This window comes from Daphnia pulex, chromosome 1 (assembly GCF_021134715.1).
Source record: "Daphnia pulex isolate KAP4 chromosome 1, ASM2113471v1".
In the NCBI taxonomy this organism is placed as follows: Eukaryota; Metazoa; Arthropoda; class Branchiopoda; order Diplostraca; family Daphniidae; genus Daphnia; species Daphnia pulex.
In genome coordinates, this window is record NC_060017.1 from 1,789,906 (window position 1) to 1,811,005 (window position 21,100).

Sequence of the window (21,100 nt, forward strand, 5' to 3'; positions counted from 1 at the left end):
TATAGGTCTCGAGGGGGGAAAGGTGAATCGAGAGTGTATGCATAACTATAAGGAAGTAGTCTCTGGTGTGTGTGTATGTGTGTGTGTAGGGTCTCTCTTTCTCTCCTTTCCGTGTCGGAGGAGAAACGGATTCCAGTTGAAATAGAAAGCCGTAAGACGAGTCCAGGGGATGAAAAAATAAAACAAAAACGCTGACGTACACACAGCACTTCTTATTATACATTACGTGTCATGGATTTTTTGGTTTTTTATTCTTTTCTACCAATAACAAACGTTTTAACCCTTTTTTTATTGAATCAGAATTTAATAAAAAAAAGGGAGAAAATCGGTTGCATATAATTAAAATAATTTCGCGGGATTTTTCAGGGTCCGTGATCGTTTATTGTAAAAAAAAAATAATTATCGATATTTCGCTCGTTTTCTTTCATATTCCAATCGCCAAGAAAAGAAAGAAAAAAAAGACGATGGGAGGAGCTTAATAATAAAAAAAAAGGCAAGAGCCAAGAAAAGAAGAAGAAGAAAAAAAAAAGGATGACCCACATTTTTGTTTCTCTCTTTCTCCCAAAAGTCTGAGCTGTGAATAAGAAAAGAAAAGAAGGAACCCTCATCTTCCTCCTTCTCCCATTCCAAGAGGTCAGTCTGCTTCTCTTTTCTCCTCCTCTTCTTCTTCTTCTTCGGCAACTCATTCCTAATGTTGCTATAGGAGCGCAGCAGCTATGTGTTATTCTTTCTCTCGTCGTCCCGTTTTTTTTTTCTTTCTGTGATAACAAACCCGGAACAGCAAGTGAGTCCAGGCTGTTGCGCCTCAAGTTCCTTCGCTCACCCGTCAACTTCTTGTTACGTGCATCCCCCCTCAACAGAAATTACCATATGGCTCCTTTTTTCTCTTCTTCTTCTTCTTCTTTCTCGTCTTCCTTGCCCCGTAAGTAATTCAAGGTCGACCGATCTGTGTCACACCGCACATTCCAGCCGAATCCGATGAATGTAGACCTACAAACATTACATCAAATAAATAGGCTATATAATACATGTAAGCTAATGGATTATATAGACGTCAATAACGGGGGGTTAGTGGCCTACCTGTACATACATGTATACTACTGGAACTTCCTGTACTGTTATCGCTAATCATGTCGGTTGAAAAATGGAAATAAAAATAATAACAAGGAGCAGCTATAGACTTTCTTTTGGTTTGTTCATTGAGCAAATAGCCAATGCTCGCATGTGTATAGAGAGAGAGAGACTGCAAAAAGAATAGAGGACTCAAAGGGAAATGAACGATTAGAAAAGAGCCGAGTTGATGCTCGTTCCTCGGCGCAGGGCACTGTTACATACGGGTTATAGTAGCCTAGTAGAGTATAGCGTAGTAGTATAGTAACTATTATATGCTCTCTCTCTTTTTACCCCTGCAGGGGTTCTTTTCGGTCTGCAGGCAAAATAGGAGGAGGATGGATCGAATGAAAGGAGGAGACCACAAGGAGGAGGGTCCGTTGCGAAGAAAACCCACTTGTACATGTTGTACTACTACTACTACCACCCATGCAAGGAGGAATTGTATTTTATCCTTCTTCACCCAAAAAAATAAAAGAAAAAGAAGAAAAAAAAAAGTGTTGGAAAAATAGACATTCGTCCTCCTCCTTCTATTCCGTGGCGGCTGATCATCTCCCGCGCGGACGTGGAACTCGGCGGACCCAGTCGCCGACGACTACTCACACTGGTCGGTTGTTGTTTGATCGGGTGGGCTCGTTATACTTCGTCGTACAAGTGCTTGTGCCCTTCGTGTGTTTTGACAGTTCATTCAGTATAGCATCGTGTGCTCTCCGGTTAGAAACACACACCCCCCACCCACCCATCAGTTGGCTATTTTTTGTTGTTGTCTTTCTAACTGTAATATTCCGCCTATATCATCCATCACCTCTCCCCCCCCCCTCAAGGCCTTTTTCACAGGCAAACAATTTTCCGCAATTTGAACTTTTTTGATTCGGTTCCAGTGGAATTTTTGACACGCTGAAACACATTTTTTTTTGTTGTTGTTTCGTATCACGTCGTGCCAGCGAGAAAACGTGCCAATATTCGTCCGCGCGGATTTGATTTCATTTATTATCGGCGACGATCCACAACGAGCATTCAAATATATGTCTCACGTTATTGTGCAAGCCAAAGAAGACCATGACGACCGGAACTAGTTGACAAACCAGCGGCTCCATTCTCCTTTTTTTTTATTTATTTATTATTTTTTTTTTCATCAAGGAGGGCATTTAATTTGTATTAAATTATCCCGTCCGTTTGATTTAAAAAAAAAAAAGAAGCAAACAAATTGGGCAATTTGATTTTGCTGGGATTGACGAGTAGAAAGATAATCAAGAGAGTCATCAACATCAGTCATCCATCAATCATCATGTGTTCTTCCGCCAGTGACAGCAGCAAATCGTCGCCTCCGCCTCCGTCGTCGTCGTCGTCGTCGTCCGTTTCGTCGATGGCCTCGTCCGTGCGGAGGTTGCGATGCCTCGAGCCGGCCACTCACCTCGTCAACGGCGGCATGGAAACCCTGTTCTTCAGGTAACTAAATCAGCCAAAGTGAAATAATCACTTTCACTCCTCTATCATATTATTCATCAATTTGAATTAACATGTCATAAATATGGGCGGGAAATTCGAAAGGGAAAGTAGAGCAGATTTCTGTCGGACTGCAACATCACAAATCGCTGGACATTATTAGCGCCGGTCAGGGGTGTGTGTGCGGCTTGAAAAGACGTGGCCGTCACCAACTTGATGAGAAACGGGTCGTCTGAGGGGAAAGAAAGATCGAAGGAAAAGTGTGGTCCGGAGAAATGAGGAGAAAATGCGACGACGACGACGACATTTTTTTTCATTTTCCAACCAGACGTAGGGACGAAAGAAGATGGTGCCCGTTGGGCTGGAGAAGCGGACGAATTTTTTTTGTTTTTCTGTTTTGGTTGTTTTTTTTTTCTCTCTCTCTCTTTATAACTTGTATATATTTACTATACGTAATATATACTAGCCCGGCTTATTTGTGTGTGTGTGTGTGTGTAAAAGAGACTCTCCTGCTGCTGTGGTTTGTGTCTGGCTTTTTTATCCGGGCTGGGCGGTTTGGTTCGTTCCATGCAGGCGCTCACATAAGAAGACGACGAGGGGGGAAAACGGACGGTGAGTCGTAGCATTTGGCTTTTAGGGGAATCTGGGTTAGTAGTTGATGGCTCGCAGGTATTCCATCTTTTCTTTTTTCCTCTTCTTCTTCTTTCTCTTTCTCTCTCCACCTCATAGCGCCACACCGTATCAGCTGGTCATTTTCTTATTCGGGCTCTCTCGTTCTATGGGAAATTGCCTTTTCCCATTAGTTTTTTTTTTTATTTATTTTTACAAACGAGACTGTTTTAACCAATGAATCGTTAAACGAAAAAATGATGATGGCACAGACTTGGTCAATTGGCCATTCCGTTAGATGCCGGCACCGTTTTTTTTCCGTTAGCGCGCGCATCAGGCTAGAGAGAGAAAAACAAACACGTCGAAAGAAATATAACCGTATACACATACAAATGTAATTGACTGCCGAGAGAGATAGACCTTGCTCTACTCTGACCGTATATACACGCCGGCGCCGGAAAAATAAAATAAAATGAAAAAAAAAATATTTCGTTCAATAACGGGAATTCCTGGTGCGCTGGCGACCTTGTTCTTCTCCTCCTTCCTAACTCCTTTTTTTTTTCTTTCTTTTTCGGTTGTGTTGTGCAGCTCGTATAGTAGTTTGTCAAAATATACGCATCACGCCATGTGGCAAGAATTTCATAATCCCCTTATAGCTCCCAATAGCGACTCTGCTCCTAATGTCGGCCAACCTCTTTTTGTGTACCACACAGCAGTCGAATCTAATGTTAAAAGAAAAGAAGAGAAACTATATATATGTGTGTCTGTGTGTGTGGATAAATATATAAAAGAAACTAAAACCAAATGTTTTTGAGAACGAAATTTCGGGGTCATGTTTTAGCCCGCGGGAAACGAACACACACACATCTACACACAACCAGCAGAGAGAACGAAGGAAATCCGTGTTGATTTGATTCCAAATTTTGACCCAACAAGGAATTTCATTTTATTTTTATTTTCGGTTTTTATACCTATAGTATAGCGACACCACCGGCCCAACGTTTATCCCATTCAGAATGAGGTGTGACGACGTGAGCGCGCGCGCGCTTTCATCCGCGCAACGGTTGAATTTCCAGCAAAGTTCATTTCCCCCCTATAGTCCCGCGGAAGGATGAGCAGTGTGCCCCTAATGCGCACCTTTTGCGGAAGAAGAAGAGAAATGAACGGCCGAAAAGTCTGCTGGATCCTTGTGTTGGTCGAGCGGCGGGAGCGCGTTCGAGAGAAAAGAGTAGAGAGCTGGCCCTGAAAGCAGCAGAAAGCTGGGACTGGGAAAGAGAGAGAGAGAGCCTGCCTGCCTGCCTGCCTGCTGTGTGTAGAGCCAGGTCAACAACCTTAAGACTATCGTGACCTCAATTACCCAAAAGTACTGCGGCAAGAATCCAGGAAGGAAAAGAAGAAACACAAAAAAAAAAGACAAAAAAAAATTAATTACAAATTCATAGTCGTCATTATTTTGTAGGCCTCCGCGTCGATTGGCCTGTAGCTACTTTGATTTTGTTGGGTTTGTTTCACTGAGATGAATGGAAAATCCGTTTGGACGACGACAGGAGCATCGGTCTGCTGCTTTGCGGTGCGGGAGCGAGCAGCAGTCGGCCATCAAAAAAAGGAGGGAGAAGAAAAGGGAAAAGGTTCTATTAGCCTAGAAACACACAAACAAATCGAAACAAGCACAACACAAGAACTTCTTTTTTTCTTTTTTCTTCTTTTTGGATTCCGCGCGCTTTCATCGCCCGACTATTTTATTTTATTTCTTTTTTTTTGTTCACCTCGAACGATCTCCTCCTCTCCAATAATTCTTCCTGTACGTCAGACGGCGAAAGCGAAAGTGAAATGCCCAGTTGTAAAATCCCGTTTCCTGTTTTATTGTACACTCGACACAATCGGCTCAATTTCGATTGGCGCTCAAACAAGGACAGCCGTTATTACGACACTCGATCGTCATAATACGAAAGGAGACGCTTCCAATGGCGTCACCAAGGCGCAATGATCCGAAAGATTTTTGAGAGTGAAAGTCTATCTCGTATATAAATACGTGCAAGTTGAACTGTTTTATATGATGCGTGTTGGGCGGCAGACACGCCATTGCAGCACGGGCCCATCAGCACACGAATGGTTGAGGCCGTCTATCATTTCCCTGCGAAATTTTCAGACAAGTGCCACTTGATGATGATGATGTTCGGGGAGGAGAAAGCGCCGCGTCGCTGTTATTTCATCACCGCGCGCTGTTTGATTTTCGTTTTGTGTTTGTTCAATTCTCTCTCCCTTTCTGTCGAGAGCAGTTTTTGACTTCCTCTCCATCTTTTTTTTTTTTTTCTTTTACCTTTCTTTTTCGATTTCGTGATCGTATAAGAGATGGGCGTCGTCGGAGAGAAGCCAAAAAAGAAAGAACAAACTGACAATGTCGACGCAATCCGTGCGATTTCGCGGAATAAATTGGCCACGTTCTTTGTTGTCTGGCGTAATCACGATGTTGCATGTCAATTACAAAGACGCTTTGAAAGAAAAGAAGAAAAAAAACACGGCGATGGAATGAAAGGAAAGAACTTGAACTGGAGCCATTTTGTGCTCTCTCTTATTTAGCTAGCCTGAATGTCACAATTCACGACCGCGGATAATAACTGGATAGGCTGTCGTAAATCGATAACTTTTACTTTCAATACTTTATGATCGATGCTGACAGCGTCTAGAGGGCAATGGCGTAATCTAAAATTTGGTTCGACAATTGACAGACTGGGCTACGTGGTTGGCCGGCATCCTTGGTTCACCATCGGCCTCTGCCTACTGCTCATCGTGACCCTGGGCGGTGGCCTTTTCTTCTGGGTGGAGGAACACGACAGCGTCGCCTTATGGTCCACCTACGACTCGGTGGCCCGGCGCAATTCCGAATGGGTCAATCGACACTTTAGCGACGACGTCCGTTACGAGTCCGTCATCGTCGCTGCCCAAAACAATATCCTCAGACCTGACGTCCTCATCTTGGTAATAATTGAACTCAAATCATTTCATTCTCAGTTTAATTTTAAATCATTTTTCGTCGTTTATAGCTAGCCGAAATGGATCTTGCCGTCAGAAATCTCAGCACGGCCGACGGCCACCAATGGAATAACTTGTGCTTCAGGTAAAAAAACACCTTTTGCTGATTTCTGAACTTGAACGGAAAAATAAAGAAACCGTTCCGGGTTTTTTTTTATTCTTCTTCTTTCGTGTGGGGTTTTTCGGCACCTTTCACTTTCACTTGATGTGAGTAGTTTATTACGTATCAGGGAATTAAACTATTGCGTCAAAAGTGTTCAGCAGCAGCAACAGCAAGTGCGTGTAATAAACATGTTTTGCCTGGGTGCGATCTCTCTCTCTCTCTCTATTCCGAATAGAAACACAGGCCGGAAACACGTGCACTTTGCTGCTGTTACGCTTTTCATTTTTGTGTTTTTTATGTTGTTTGACGAGTTCATTTGTTTGCAACAACAACAACATTTCTCCATTGTTTTCCGGCACCCCGCGCATCGACGTCATGCGTCGAAAGAGAGTTAGAAGAAAACAAAAAGGAAACTTGAAAGTTGTAAAGATTGCGAAACATTTGCAAAACAAAAAACAAACAAAAGAAAAACCTGATATGCTAAAGAGACTTTTCCATTTCGGTACATAATAATCAACGGAATTTGAATTATTTGGGTGGCAGGTTTGGAAAGACGCTGAAGAGACACGAACACAACCAGAGCCACAACAGGAGAAGACGCCGGCGACACATTTCCAATAACGACACTTCCGTGGCCGCAAGTTTCAACCACCATCCGCATTATTCGCATTATTCCCAGCACAACGTCGTTGTCAATCGAACGGATGAGGCGGAAGAAGAAGAAGAAGAGGAGGCCGAATGGGATGTTGGGGATTTGTCAAAATTGGATTTCAGTCAAGTGTTTGCCGATGACGAAGGCGATTACGATTCATCGTCAGTGTCCGGCGGAGGATTTCTGGGGAGACGGGCACAACATTTGGTGAATTTGTTGGCCCAGCCGGACGATTGTTTGGTGCGCAACATCCTCCAGATTTGGGACTCTGATTTGGACCGGATCAAGTCACTGGATCAACGCCAAATTCTGGCCGACGTCAATGCCGCTCTCATTCAAGGGTTAGTGAGAAAAATTTCACCTTTTTCTTCATCGGTTTTTCTTACTTTTTACAATCAATTTCATCACCCGCTTGTAGAAACGACCAAGGTGATCCAGTCAACTCGTTGGAATTTCTCGTATCGGATGTCCGGCGAGACGGCAACGGCAGTATCTACCACGTCGGCGCCACTATGATGACCTGGTTACTAGACAACAACCCAAAGGTAAAAATTAAAAATAAAATGATTCACATCCGTGATTGTCTGGAAATCGATAATCATTTTTAAAAAATGTTTGATGTCATGGATGTCATCAGAATGCCAGCATTTACACGCTGTGGGAAAAGGATTTCATCCATCAAACGCTGCACAGCAACCTGACCATCCCCGAAGACGTCCATTTGTATTCGTTGGCATCGAGCAGGTATATATCTAAATACGTCACGTCTATTTAGGCTATGAAAGAGAATGGGTGGGGCCAAGAGAAAAGAGAAAAGAGAGAAAGGGAGGAAGGCCACAGGGGAAAACGGACATGACACAGTCAAGAATCACGTGGGGTGTTTTTTCTAGGACTCGCTGTCGCGTCCTTGCGGGCGCAAGGAAACCAACCGACGGACTTATATGGGATGAACCAAAAAACCTGCTGGTTCAAATCATGTCGTCATTGGTTGATTCTTTTGTCCGCAGTCAGCATACTACACGATGTTGTAACAGCAAACTGATATCGCATGACCTCCAATTTATACCCACATGCAACAATGTAGCCATTGCGTGGGCAACCTAATTGATTCAACGATTTTTTCTTATTTCTGAAAATAGTTACGTCGAAGGAATTGCGGAGGCTGTGACGAGCAACTTTACCGTTTTGATGATGGGATTTTCGCTCATCATCTTTTACTTCAGTTTCGCCATGGGCCGTTTCAACTGGATCGAGCAAAGGGTAATAAACAATCGCAATCTCTTTGATGTTTTATCATCTCCGCAGCTATTGATTTCGATAAGGACTTCCGACATTTGACACATTCAAATTTTTGATTAGGTTGTCCTGTCAATCGTCGGCGTTTCGGTCGTTGCCCAGGCCATTCTGGCCTCTTACGGACTATGTTTCTACCTGGGCGTTCAATACGGACCCATTCATCCGATTATTCCGTTTTTGCTCCTCGGAATTGGAGTTGACGACATGTTCGTCATCATCCAGGTGGGTCCTATTATTCAATGTCTAATCTGATGATATCAAGTTAACGTATTGTTTCTTTTTTTAAATCGCCAGGCGCTAGATAATTTATCGGTGGAAGAGAAGCAATTGCCGATTCCGGAACGGATGGCTCGAGCCATGAAACACGCCGGAGTGTCGATCACGGTCACATCCGTCACTGACATCGCCGCATTCGCCATTGGAGCAACGACCAGCATGCCGGCCCTGCGATCCTTTTGCATCAACGCCATGTCGGGCATTTTGATGCTCTTCGTCCTGGAAGTGACTTTCTTCGTCGCGCTGACTGTGCTGGACGAGCGCCGCAAAGAGCGCTACCGGATCGGCTGCTGCTTCCAGCCCAAAACGGAAAACTGGCAGCCGGCCCCGTGCTCCCAGCGCGATTTGCTCAAACTCTTTTTCGAGCGCTTCTACGGCCCGTTTCTGCTGCGGACTCCCGTCAAGGTCTTCGTGATGATCATGACAGCGGCCCTGGTCTCCGTCAACATTTGGGGCATCTTCCAGCTGGAGCAAAACTTTGACCCCAATTGGTACCTGAACGAACACTCTTACCCGTCGGAATACTTCAACGCCATGAGGCTCTACTTTCCCGAAAGCGGCGAACGGGCCTCCGTCTACACCGGTAATCATATTTTGTGTTTTTATTTGCTGGTTATTTTCTCTTCTTAGCTGCATCAGCTCCCCTTTATTTCCCCCCATTGTGTTGATCTACATTCTTCAAACTGGAAAACAACAAACAAAATTCGCGAGTTTCTTTATTCCAGTAGCTCGCCATTCTGGTATCGGCATGTAGAACACGGACGGCATTTGTAACACAAGTAGCCATCACACACACGACTACCTGTCGTTTTCTGCTAGGCATATTCGCTATTACAAGACGAGTATGTGGCAGCTGTTATCGGGGAAATTCTTCTTCTTTTGGCTTTCCTATTTGATTGACAAGTTGACGAAAAATTTTAGAACATTCCAGTTTCTTCTTCCTGGATATCTTCTAGCGTCTTTTAGACTGTCAAGGCATCAACTGGACTTTCAACTCGATAACGTCGCAGCCGCAAAACTATAAATCAAACGAAAAATAAAATACCGACAAATTTGTTCTTTTTTTTGCAAAACCGTTCTCTTTGGCAGCATCAATGAGAATTAATGAATAACAATTATTAAATGTGTTTTTTTCTCTCTTGGCGCAAACCAAACAATTTTAGGGAAGATCGACTACATAGGTCAGCGCGACCAGCTAAACCGGATGACTGAGCTCTTGAGAACCAACCCGTTCATCCACCCGAACTCGGTCAACTTTTGGTACGACGACTTTCAAAACTGGCTCAACCGAACCAGACAAGGTAATGCACAGCAGCAGCAGCAGCTTCTAACTTTCTTCCAACTCGTCGTCGTTTGTTTGTTTGTCGTTAATATTACGTCCTTATTCGCTTTCTCCACCGTTAGTCGTTACACACGAGCGCTGAAAACCCCAAATTTCAAAGAAATCAGAAAACAAAAAAGTATCACAACATGTTAACAAATAATTAGAATGCCGTTTTTTTTTTTCTTGCATCGATACCGCCCATTTAGTCGAGTTTCCCGATGATGAGCCGACTTTCAAGGAGCTCGTTCAAGAGTACCTCTTCAGCCCCGAGGGCCGCCACCACCTGCAGGACCTCAAAGTGGAGGGCAGCATTCTCGATCTCGAAGGCAACTTCAACATCACCGTAGAGCTTGTTTTTCTTATTTCCAATAGCATTTCGACCCGTCTGACTCTCTTTGATATCATTTGTCGCCAGGGTTCAAGAGCTCGTTTCCACCACCTGTCGCTGAAAAATGCCTCGGCCAAGAACAAGGCCCTGGAGTCGATCGCTGCTCTGTCCAACGACGTTGTCTTTGGTGACGATGTTGACCTGTCTAGTCCCATCATCTTCACTCACAGTTACATCGAATGGGAAGCCAACCGAGTACGTTTCATTTTAGCGATAAAAAAAGAATTTGATTTAATTTAATCAGAGCCAATAAAAATGAAATTGTGAATTTTGGTCGTGTGTGCAGGTGATTAGTAGCGAGCTGATCCGCAATTTGTGCCTGACGATGGCGGCCGTTGTCAGCGTGACGTTGATCCTCATCTCGGACTTGGTGACCGTCTTTTGGGTCTTCACGTGCATCGCTTTCACGCTGATCGACCTGCTGGGTCTCATGTACTATTGGGGCCTGACGGTGGAGATCTCCTCGTCCATCATCGTCATTCAGGCCACCGGATTGGCTATCGACTACTCGGCCCACATCGGGCACACTTTCACCACCATCCGCGGATCCAAATCTAGTACGAAATCCGCTTTCTTCCTCCTTCCAGACGATTCGTGTGTACTGTTTTGTGGTTTGACTCTCGTTCTCGTCCTCGATTTCCACTCGGTTTCCTATCATACCCACCGCCCGAATGTGGAACGCGCACTCTGTATACGGCATAATTATTACAGAGCCGAGACGAGAGAGATAGAAAAGAGAGAGAAACAAGTTTTTCTTTTTGCCGTTTGTTTTCCGGGCGAAAAGGGGAAAAATAGTAATAATAATAATAATAATTACAAAAAGAAGAAGAAAAGAAAAGAAAAAAAAAACTTTCGTTGATATCTGAAATTGACGATCTGTTTAACTTATCCCGTAGTGTGACATAATAGCGGCGCATTCTTTCAGAGCTTAGACACATTCACGCACATAAGGACGCGGACGTGACTGAAAGATTTACGACAATGTTGACTTGTGTTGCCGCCTTATCTCGCGATACTTACGCTGTTTATGCCCCAAAAGTTTATTGACGGTTTGAATCGTATAAATTACAGCTCGTGCCAAAGCGACGTTGACCCGAATGGGACCAGCCGTCTGGAACGGAGGCTTTTCCACTTTCCTGGCCTTTGTCCTACTGGTCAACACCGAATCACACATCTTCACGACTTTCTTCAAGGTGCGGATATACTATACAATAATAACCGAGAGTTTTATGGATGTGTTGCTTATTTAACATTTTCCTGTACGATTTTCCCACCAGCTCTTTTTTGGCGTCGTCGTCTTCGGGTTGTTTCACGGACTCGCCTACCTGCCGGTGGTGTTGAGCTGCTTAGGACCCGACGAGGCTGGCGGTTCGGGTAGCGGAGCGGCCAGCGGTTCCAGCGATTCCATTTCGACAGAGTTCTCCTCTTCTCCGTCGTCCAATTCATCCGATTCCTCCGCTTCGACGCCCATACAGAAAAAGCAGTCGTCCATCTCGGCGCTGGCTCTCGACAATCCCATATTCATATCCGACATTCAGGTAAATATTGCAAACTCGATAACCTTTCAACCTATTAAAAACATCGTTAGGATATCATAAAAATGTGCGTTTTATTCCAGAACGTTTAAGCGCATAAAATAACGCTAATAAGGCAAGTAATTAAAAATGCCGCATAGCTACAGAAACTAGTTATAAGTAGTAAAATGAATGCTGAGGTATGAGCCAAGCCCAAGGCTCCTGTTTATCTCGACTAGGATCTTTATCGTTTTGTTGGCCTCGGCCTAAAGCTAACAACAAGATGATCCGTGTTGACTGCTGCGTCACGTTCGTGCGCTCTCATTTATTTGAGCTCGTTATGAGAAAACAAAATTTCGGACGTTGTCTGCTGTGTAATCTCGCTAGCGGTACCGTTTAACATTAACAAACGTAGGGTCTCGTAAATGACGACGTGAGCTGAGCCAGGCGCATTTATCTCATCACTTCCGAATCGTTCGGTCCGTGAGTAAGTTACTCGCGTCACTTTTGTATCACGCAACTAGTTCACTATCCGTTATCGTCAGTTGTAGGCGATTTCCTGAGTCAGGAGATTATTTTGTTGTTGTTCAAGGTTTTCTATAAAACTGAATTGTTGTAATGTGTAAATGTTTAGTCATTCATATCGTGCCGACAGTTAACGTGTTCCTTTCTTCAGATTGTTTGCTACCCGAATTTGCATCCGCTGGACATCATGAACGGGCAGAAAAGTAGCAACGCCTGGAAAACGAACCGCTCGTCGTCGGGGGTATTGGTCGAGCCGCAACAACTGCAGGGACAACAGCCGAATAAAGTACCATACATTCCGCAGCCGGATTACACTCCGTTACCAACCCGTCGGGTGGATGGTCTGCTTACAGCTGTCCAGCAGAAGGGCAAACCTGTCGCCCGAAGCAGCAGCAGTATCGTACGAGCGTCGAGTGGCGTCGGCGGGCCGACAATCGAGCCCTGCAGCCATACGATGCCGCGAACAGCAGAAGAGAAACGATCCAAGACCGCACCGATCACCGTCAGACCGATTTCCATCGAATCCATCGAACCCACTTCAAATGAGGAATCTTCACCGCTCAGCGTGAAGCAGCGAGTGTGGCATCATCCGCAGTGGCAGTCGAGCCAATTTCTGGCCAACGATTGGAGCGCTGCCCTGATGAAGCGGCTTTCGGTCGAAGCCCAAAGCCACCGCGAACAAAAGATCCTTCGAGAGGCTAACAAGGAACTGGAGCGTTTCGAGACTGAGATCGAATCCTACTTGGAAGATGTGGAGGAAGAAGAAGATGTCGAAGAAGACCAAAAGTTACCGAGTGAATTGGTGAACACGAATCACGAATCAGTAGGTGGAGACTCGAGTTTTATTCATACGCCGAGTTCAACAGTAAGCCCGGCAATGCCGATTAGTTCCTTGCCTCAACGAGTCCATCAGCAGCCCAGAAGCACGGCCTCTTCTTCGTCATCACAGTCGGATTCCGGTTCCGAGAGGAAGAAAGAACAGAGAAACCAGACGCTCAGTACGTGATTGCGATCAGATTTTCAAGCCTGAAATCCGGTTACACACAACATTAAAAAACACGCATACGGCTACAATAGATGTCCTGTTTTTTAATCCAGGCGACGCTCAACGCCACAATACGGCGACTTCTTCTGAAATTGTTATACAGTTTTTTTTTTCTTAAGGAAATTGATAGCACTGCATATCCATCCATATTATTTGCGCCTTTATTATAATTATTATTAACCACACCTCCCACACACACACAAACGTGTCGCTCGTTTTGAAATTGTTTGATAATATTATATTATACATACAGTACCATTTCTTTTAAAATAATCCGTACAATATTAATAATTTTATGAATAGTTTTTTTTTTTTTCATTTATATCGATCTGTGTTCCATTTGTAATTTTGGCGTGAATGTGTCAAGAGATCTAACCGCAAGTCGGGACGGTCGTTGTCGTTGTTAAACAATTTGAATTGTAGATTAATTCAAAGTAAAATTTTAGAGGAGAAACGAAACATGTACTTGCATTGAAAGTGAACCTTGCCGAGGGTCTATTATTGACTGTACATTTTGTTTGGCAGTGCAGTGATTCGCCCGATTTTGTTTACTTTTGATTCTTGTTATCTAACTGCATTCTGAACATTCCCGATGCACCTGTCTGCCAGCCACACAACGACACCGATCATTCCAAAATATTTGATAGGCATAAATGTTGTTGTTGATTGTGCTTCGAATTTCTTTCCCCAATTTTTGTTTCGTTCAATCGTACATTTCCCATGTGTGCCGTAGTCGTGATGTGTTTTGTATATGATTCCCTGAGAGAGAGATAAAATTGCGTGTGTATTTAAGACAAGCAAATAAGCGTTCCACACCATTCCACCACGCTGTTGATGACCCCCTTTTTTTCTTTCACAATGTGGAACTCGGCTATTGTTTTCTGATGGATTTTTTGTTTCCGCCTTCATTTCTACAAGCGCTGCTGTCATTCCATTTTCTTTATCTGCGTGAGACTTTATCGTCATGCCTTGTTCTCTACACTTGTTCATTTCCCTTGTTTTCGTAATCGAAATACCTGTTTCACTTCATCGTCCATTTTCTCTAGCAACTTCCTTCACTTTCTTCGTCTCCAGCTAATGCAGCTCGTCTTATTTTGATTGTGGTCAAATGTGTAGCATTTTATTGGGATCGGCTCTGCTGGCCAGCAAAGTGCTTCTGCTCCAATGATTCGTTCTGTTTGTCTTTTTTTTTCAAGCATTTGAGCATTACAAAGTGTTTGCTCCCATAACAATCAAACTCAACGACTTTCATTATTTTTTTTGTTTAATTCACGGAACAAACAATTTGTTTGAATCAGCGGGTTGGTAAGAAATTAGTCGGTTGGATTATTATTTAAAATTACTAGCTGTTATAAAATCACGATTTAAAAATGTTTTTAAAGAATTAGATAGCACAGTTAAATTTACCCCCAAATTTAAAAGTTTTATAATTGCAACGTTGTCTAGTCAGAAAGATAAAACAGTTCAATCCATATGGAATTATTGATTACGATTTAGAACACGGAACAAAGGTGTAGAATAGCAAGCATGAAATCCTCACAAGATTTTAAACTAATCTCTCTCATTTCAACTTCAATCAAATGTATTTACTTAGTTCATGAGTCATGACACTTGCGAAAAACACAATTTTTCTTCCCTAGAGGGTGTTATCGTCCGTTTCCCGCCAACGTGTTGTGCACTGTCGCCCCCTTTAGTCTGATGGAAAATCGAAACGTCTGCTGAATCCACTTCTCCTAGACTCATACACCCACAGATTAGTTGTCAGTTCAGTTGTCACGCACCGGCGTGTTCCATTCAACGGTTTTTCCCCCATTTAATCTTTGGTAGCGTTTCACTTCTAAATTCTAATACGTAAAAATAAAATGGCAGAAATTCCAACCACCACGAATGGGATATCTTCTGAAACTGCCAGTGCTAGCGGCCCTGTAGAATCTTCTTCTAAAAAAGAGTATGTAACTACGTCTTTATATTTGCTAACACGTGACAAGGGAAGATTCATCTTTGCCGATTTTATGCAGGCAAGTTACCGAGATTGCCATGAATCTCTTAGTGCAAGGTCGCCGACATCTTCTCGTGTCAGACATTCCATCTGCCATTGCTGCTTTGGCTGAATCAGTTCAGTTGCTTGCCGAACAGTATGGAGAGTTTGCTGATGAGTGTGCCGAGTCCTACTACTATTATGGCATGGCTCTTCTTGAGATGGCTCGCACTGACTGTGATGTGCTGGGAGATGCTGTTGAAGGAGGTGATTTATTGTATTTCATTTACATATTTCTCGTACTTATACTTTGTACCCTGCTCATAGGTGACAGAACTGAAGGGGAAGAAGGAGAGTCGGAGGATGAAGAAAATGGTGATGATGAAGAAGAAAGCGAGGAAGAAGAGGATTCTGGTGAAAAGTCCATGAATGGTGATGTTGAGACAAATGACAAAACTGATAAACCAGATGATTCTGAAGTTAAAGAGAAGACTAAAGTTGCTGATGTAAAATCTACCACTGAAACTGCTCAATCTAAACCTGAAACTGCCAAACCTGCTGCTTCTGAAGCAGCAAATGTGGCTAAAGCACCAGATGTTGAAATGAAGGAAAGCGAACCTTCATCAGAACACACAAATGGACAAAACTCAGAGTCCAAAGCTGAGGAAAAAACTGATACTGCTCAAAATGGAGAAAAATCTGTCGCCAAACCTAAGAATGAAGCAAAGGGCAAATCTTTGAAAGCTGCTGGCAGTTCTTCAGGAGAGAAAGTTGATTCTGTTGCGGATGATGATGTTGATGTCAACACAGATGAAGTACCTAACCTTCAGTTGGCTTGGGAAGTGTTCGAAATAGCAAAAAATATATATCAAAGGTAATTTTCTTTTTCTTTTTTTTTTTTTTACTAAAAGCTTTTCACTTATTATCTTATTTTTTATTTATCCAGGAAAGCCGAAACAGATCCTGCGGCCAAGCCAAAACTTGCCGACGCTCTTATTCGATTGGCTGAAGTAGCAATTGAATCAGAAAACTATACTTCAGCTATAGAAGATTTGCAAAAATGTCTCGAGATTCAAAAAGCTTCGTTCCCAGCAGATAGCAGGTTTTAAATTTTTAATCTATTGGGCAAACTCTCCCTTTACATATTTATTATTCCTCTAGATCATTGGCTGAAACGCACTATCAACTTGGTGTTGCGTTCACTTTTACTACCGAATTCAAAGAAGCGGTTCGTAGCTTTGAATCAGCTGCCAGTGTCATTCAGTTGAGAATTGACAACCTCAAGTAAGTTAGTCTAATTTGATTTTTCATGTAATTGCCATTTTTAATATGAAGTTTGACATCTCAGGAATCCTTCTGAAAAGAAACCTTCTATGGAGGAGCCCAAGAATTTGTTTCACACCATTGAGGGGGAGATTGAGGAGCTGGAAACTCTGCTACCTGATATTCGTGACAAAATTGGCGACACCATCGATTTAGAAAAGGAGGCAATCCGGAAGTTGGCTGAAAACGGCAACAATGGAGCAGGCACTTCCAGCAGTGCTGATGGGGCGAATGGTAGCATGGAAACTGATGTGGCTATGCTGTCTGGAGAATCTCCAAATTCAGGAAAACCAGCCACGGATATTACACACTTGATCCGAAAGAAGAGGAAGCCAGATGATAACGTAGGAAGTGAGTCGTCAGTAGCCAAGAAAATCTGCCCAGATGGTGCAGTTGTTGCCGATGCTACTTCTGTTTGATGGGAGAAAAGATGATTGCGTACATTTTCCCCTGTGCTCTTGTCTCAACTCGGTTTTTTTAACTTTCGCTAATATTCATCGTAATCGATAATACAACTTACATGTTTTCTGTAGTATTTATCACACACAAGGTCCAATGTAAGTCTATGTAAGCTGTAACCATGCGTTCTACGAAGAAATGTGTCAAAATAATTCTAATTTCGTACAATTATTTCTTTGCTTGGATACTGATATTTTTCAATCATTTCCATTACTTTACTATGTGATCAAAAAAAGCAAGCGAGTTTAAATTATTTGGGCTCATTTGGAGAGCCATAGCATTGGCCTAGGCTATGGAGACCAAGTTGGGACCGGATCGGGTGAAATAGGGGCTCCTTATCTCTTGCCAAAAGATTTACACTTGGAACAATGAGAGAAAATGCCAGAAAACCACAGAAAGAATTTGCGTTATAACGACACAACAAATAAAAGTAAGAGTTACTTAACAAAATCGCATTTTAGTTTAAAAATCAGGCTTTATACCACTAACGCAGACTAAAACGTAAACATTAAGTCAGAATAGTGAACTACGTAATCAAGTGACAAATAACGAACCGCGAAGTGAATTTCTACCGTAGTATTCAATTCGAATTGCGGCTTACGTCGTGATTTCATTTAGGAGTCGTTAGTCAAAGATTCATTTACAGTTTTAGAACGTTAATTTAGATTCAAGTCATCCCATTTAATGACGGGGTAAATTTATTTTCTCGGTTGATGTTAACGTGACAAAAGAAATCATCAGAAAATTACTTGCATATACAAGGAACAATAAAACGTTAGTGTCAGGGCCACACATTTTTCATATAAAATTAAACAATTAAAACAGTATCAATCAGAATTGATTGAACTCATATCTGCTGACCGTTTTCCACGCTTTGGGCTGGAAGAAGTATACCGGAAGTAAGCCTCCTTTTCTGATTAACTCTGGCTTTCCACGGCTCTCTTCTTTTGACGCGCCTTTCTAATAGTCGGAACTCCGTTGTCCAACTGACCTTCGCCAACCTCTCGTTGAAGGAACCTCCAGACTAACGATCAACAAGAGAGCGTGCTGCGTGCCCATCTGAGCCTTTCGTTGTCACAACCGTGACTTAAGGGAGGATTGTGTGATTTGTAGATCAGCGAGAAAGGAGAAAAAATAAAATTCTTGCAATGGTTTTCATCCCACGAAAGAGGCAAGATATGATGTTCGTAAATCTGGGCGCCAATTTGATGAGCTGACAAATCTTCTGAACAGACTGCTGAGGGGACCCCATCTGTGCCTAGAACTTTGAGTTGACACTGGAATTTGCTATCGACCGAAAATCCGAATAACGGGAGAAAATTGGCTATGAAGGTTTTGATGTTCAAAGTGAAGAAATCCATTTTTGATATATCAGCGTGATTGATATGGCCATCCAACGACGAGTCTTTAAATTCGTGAATTTTACGCAACAATTGATGAATTGATGGATCCACAGCTTTGTCACATTTTCAGAAAAGAGAAGAACATTTTTCGAACTTGTCGGGTAAACCGGAAACTCGTTCTCGAGTTGTGGAAAGTGGGATTGTAACACAGGTTCAACATATCTTCCAACCAAGCATCTAAAGAATTGAGATAATTTTTTAGTTTAATGTTTGCCTAATACAATACATTCGACGAAAAAAACCAAGAAACTTACTGTGATTTTTTCGACTATGCAGCCCGGAATCATAAAAAAAGAGTTGATAAACTGGAACGCACATCATGAATGATGGGCGTTCCAAATCTACATGTAAAGAAGAATAATAGCAAGTGTAACTTTGAACAATTAAAATGTTGGTTACCAAGAATTTCGAAAGATTCCACGGCCCGTTGAAAATTGCACGCGTATTCTTTGGAATGACGAAGAATCTGAACATGATTAGTAAAAAATGTAATCATAGTGGGAGAACAATCATTTCAATCATCTGAGGGAAAAACTTAATGGGTTGCATCCCCGGAAAAGGAAGACTATTTCGACTGTAGAGTATTTTCGTAGCCATTACGAAGAATATTTGGTCGGCAACTACTCCCACAATATGGTGACCGTCTACGTAACCTAACAAAAACACATTACGATAGAACGCCGCGTACATCTGGACAGGTTCTTCGTAAACTGCATACACCTTGAAAAAAAGGGGCGGGTTTAAATTAATTGCGTCACACGATATAAATATTCAATTAACCGTGAAAAATTTTGTTTCAGTAGCGCATCTGAGTTGTAAAGAGCCTAAATGATTGTATTGGGTTTTCACGCAATGACTGCCTTCACATTATCCAGGATACGTTAGATGCTGTCTTTGTATTTTTGGACTAATAAAAACAATTATCGGTTAATGATAAGAAAGCTGGAGACATTTACAGTGCACTTACCAAACAAGTTTAAAAAAATACGTGTTTCGTTCTGGGTTTAGAGATGGCAGAAATTACCCGATGGCTACCTGGAATAATGGCTTGAACACTCGATTCACCAAACTCAAGTACTCAACCTATATATATTACGGAAAAAAAAATTACTAACCAAATAACATATTGTAACTATTCTCGCCATACGTCTTTAAATTGAGGCAATTTTTTAATTTGAGCTTTTATCTTTTCTAGCGCAATGTGTCTCGAACTTTCTCTTTCAACTGAACCTGGTTTATTGAAAACATGAACATCTCGAATGACGCAAACTGTGTCTCACAATAAGATGGATGGCCAGCTTGTAAAAAAATAGCCTCCCATTTCAAGAAGCATCTCATTAGGTACATAAAAAAGAACCAGATGTTGGCGTCCTAAGAAAAATACAAATGTTTAGCCTAAAGTTAACTACGTGGATGTTATAAGAATGGTAAACTTACACAAATTAAAGTCTGACAACTTCACTTCATTTACAGGAACTTTATTGATGGGATCATATAATTGATCTTTGTCAACTAAGAAATGACCACTGTATACAATCAAATATTGATCCAAAACACCAAATATCAAACAACATACTTTTTCACATTTCTTACTAATTGCTGCTGCATAAAGAAAGAATTCATCTCGACTGGAATTGACTGTCAGGGCATATGGCTATTTCAAAAAAAAAAGTATAAGGTATCAAAAATTGTCTTGATGAAAAGTACCTTGTATCCTGTTGGTGAATGATGGAAGCTCATAAAATCAATGAAAGTTTCAATATGACCTAGCATAAAAATTGAGTGATAATGTGTGTGAACATCACAAGTGAATTCATGTGATACACATTTTAGATTCAGTATGAGACTCAATGGCTTAGGAAAACCCAAAACCCGGCCATTATTCGAATTCTTAGTATGAATAGCCAGACGATAGACCATGTCAGAAACCTATTGAAGTATAATCCAGTAAAGTTCTTGAACGAGCACTCCCAATAGCTTCGTCCACTATTTACACAAAGAATGATTTTAAAAAATTTATACTTACAACAAAATGATAGGAGACTAATAAGGAGAGTTTAATTTAACTCACTTTGCTAGGTAATCTAAATAGTGTTTATTTGTTTTATTTACAAAAAAATCGTCTGCCATCCATTGACCATTGCCACTTTTTGAGAATCCCCTAGAACGTTGCCAGTCCATGGACTACTTAAGCTAGAGGACGGGACCCTCGTCCTATCCCGCCGTGTTATAGGCTTATAGCTTGTCGGGTGAATTTTTAATCATATTTTTTTAAGAAGGGTCAATCGATAGAGATTTAAAAAGCTATTCTAAGTCTCCAAAGCTCCTTTCTTGTGAAGATATTAAAAAAAAAGATATTTGCGCTTAAATTTTGAGGGGAACGGGAGAGGTGCTCGTTGGTTGTCTCCACCTAGCGCTAAGAATTCTAAACTATGGTTTTTAGAAACAAACAGAATCCAGAGAATCACCAGAGAATCACAGATAGCAGACGCACCTAATCAAACCAAACCAAAGCAAAACCAGAGAATCATAGAGTGGTAAACCAACAATCACCGCTAGGCGGCGACAACTAACGAGCACCTCCGTCAATTTCTAATTAGAATATCATCGAAATTA

At 42.1% G+C, this 21,100-nt stretch overlaps 2 protein-coding genes and 1 long non-coding RNA gene across 13 annotated transcripts; 2 read left to right on the plus strand and 1 right to left on the minus strand.

The window, feature by feature from the left end:
- The first annotated feature begins 1,665 nt into the window (after positions 1-1,665).
- On the plus strand, positions 1,666-14,550 carry LOC124197947. Its single transcript, XM_046593539.1, has 16 exons — positions 1,666-2,559; positions 5,895-6,144; positions 6,210-6,283; positions 6,845-7,294; positions 7,372-7,498; positions 7,591-7,697; positions 8,093-8,213; positions 8,313-8,471; positions 8,544-9,108; positions 9,689-9,826; positions 10,056-10,192; positions 10,265-10,432; positions 10,524-10,794; positions 11,309-11,430; positions 11,515-11,775; positions 12,428-14,550. Exons 1-16 carry the CDS (start codon positions 2,399-2,401, stop codon positions 13,280-13,282), a joined length of 3,966 nt encoding a protein of 1,321 aa, XP_046449495.1. The 5' UTR covers positions 1,666-2,398; the 3' UTR covers positions 13,283-14,550.
- Positions 14,551-14,994: 444 nt separating this feature from the next.
- On the plus strand, positions 14,995-17,233 carry LOC124197956 (histone-binding protein N1/N2-like). The gene is made up of 6 exons (XM_046593551.1): positions 14,995-15,269; positions 15,340-15,566; positions 15,627-16,173; positions 16,246-16,401; positions 16,461-16,583; positions 16,648-17,233. The coding sequence occupies exons 1-6, from the start codon at positions 15,184-15,186 to the stop codon at positions 17,039-17,041; spliced, it is 1,533 nt and encodes a 510-aa protein (XP_046449507.1). The 5' UTR covers positions 14,995-15,183; the 3' UTR covers positions 17,042-17,233.
- A 508-nt stretch (positions 17,234-17,741) lies between these two features.
- LOC124197965 lies at positions 17,742-20,670 on the minus strand. Of its 11 annotated transcripts, none has more exons than XR_006876406.1 (10): positions 20,511-20,670; positions 20,192-20,250; positions 20,078-20,138; positions 19,922-19,996; positions 19,632-19,855; positions 19,452-19,567; positions 19,265-19,391; positions 18,884-19,204; positions 18,739-18,825; positions 17,742-18,661 (listed from the first exon to the last, which is right to left on the minus strand). It is a non-coding gene; the product is annotated as an uncharacterized LOC124197965 (long non-coding RNA). The 11 variants fall into 11 exon arrangements; XR_006876392.1 differs by having other exon boundaries at positions 19,922-20,010; positions 20,511-20,657; XR_006876405.1 differs by having other exon boundaries at positions 20,192-20,413; positions 20,511-20,656.
- Positions 20,671-21,100: the final 430 nt, after the last annotated feature.

Excerpts from the sequence above, each read along its gene's own strand:
- LOC124197947 (XM_046593539.1), top strand. The coding sequence starts at position 2,399 with ATGTGTTCTTCCGCCAGTGACAGCAGCAAATCGTCGCCTCCGCCTCCG. Across the intron at positions 6,284-6,844 it reads TGGAATAACTTGTGCTTCAG|GTTTGGAAAGACGCTGAAGA; the intron begins GTAAAAAAACAC and ends TTTGGGTGGCAG. Across the intron at positions 8,472-8,543 it reads ACATGTTCGTCATCATCCAG|GCGCTAGATAATTTATCGGT; the intron begins GTGGGTCCTATT and ends TTAAATCGCCAG.
- LOC124197956 (XM_046593551.1), top strand. The coding sequence starts at position 15,184 with ATGGCAGAAATTCCAACCACCACGAATGGGATATCTTCTGAAACTGCC. Across the intron at positions 15,270-15,339 it reads GAATCTTCTTCTAAAAAAGA|GCAAGTTACCGAGATTGCCA; the intron begins GTATGTAACTAC and ends GATTTTATGCAG. Across the intron at positions 16,402-16,460 it reads TCGTTCCCAGCAGATAGCAG|ATCATTGGCTGAAACGCACT; the intron begins GTTTTAAATTTT and ends TTATTCCTCTAG.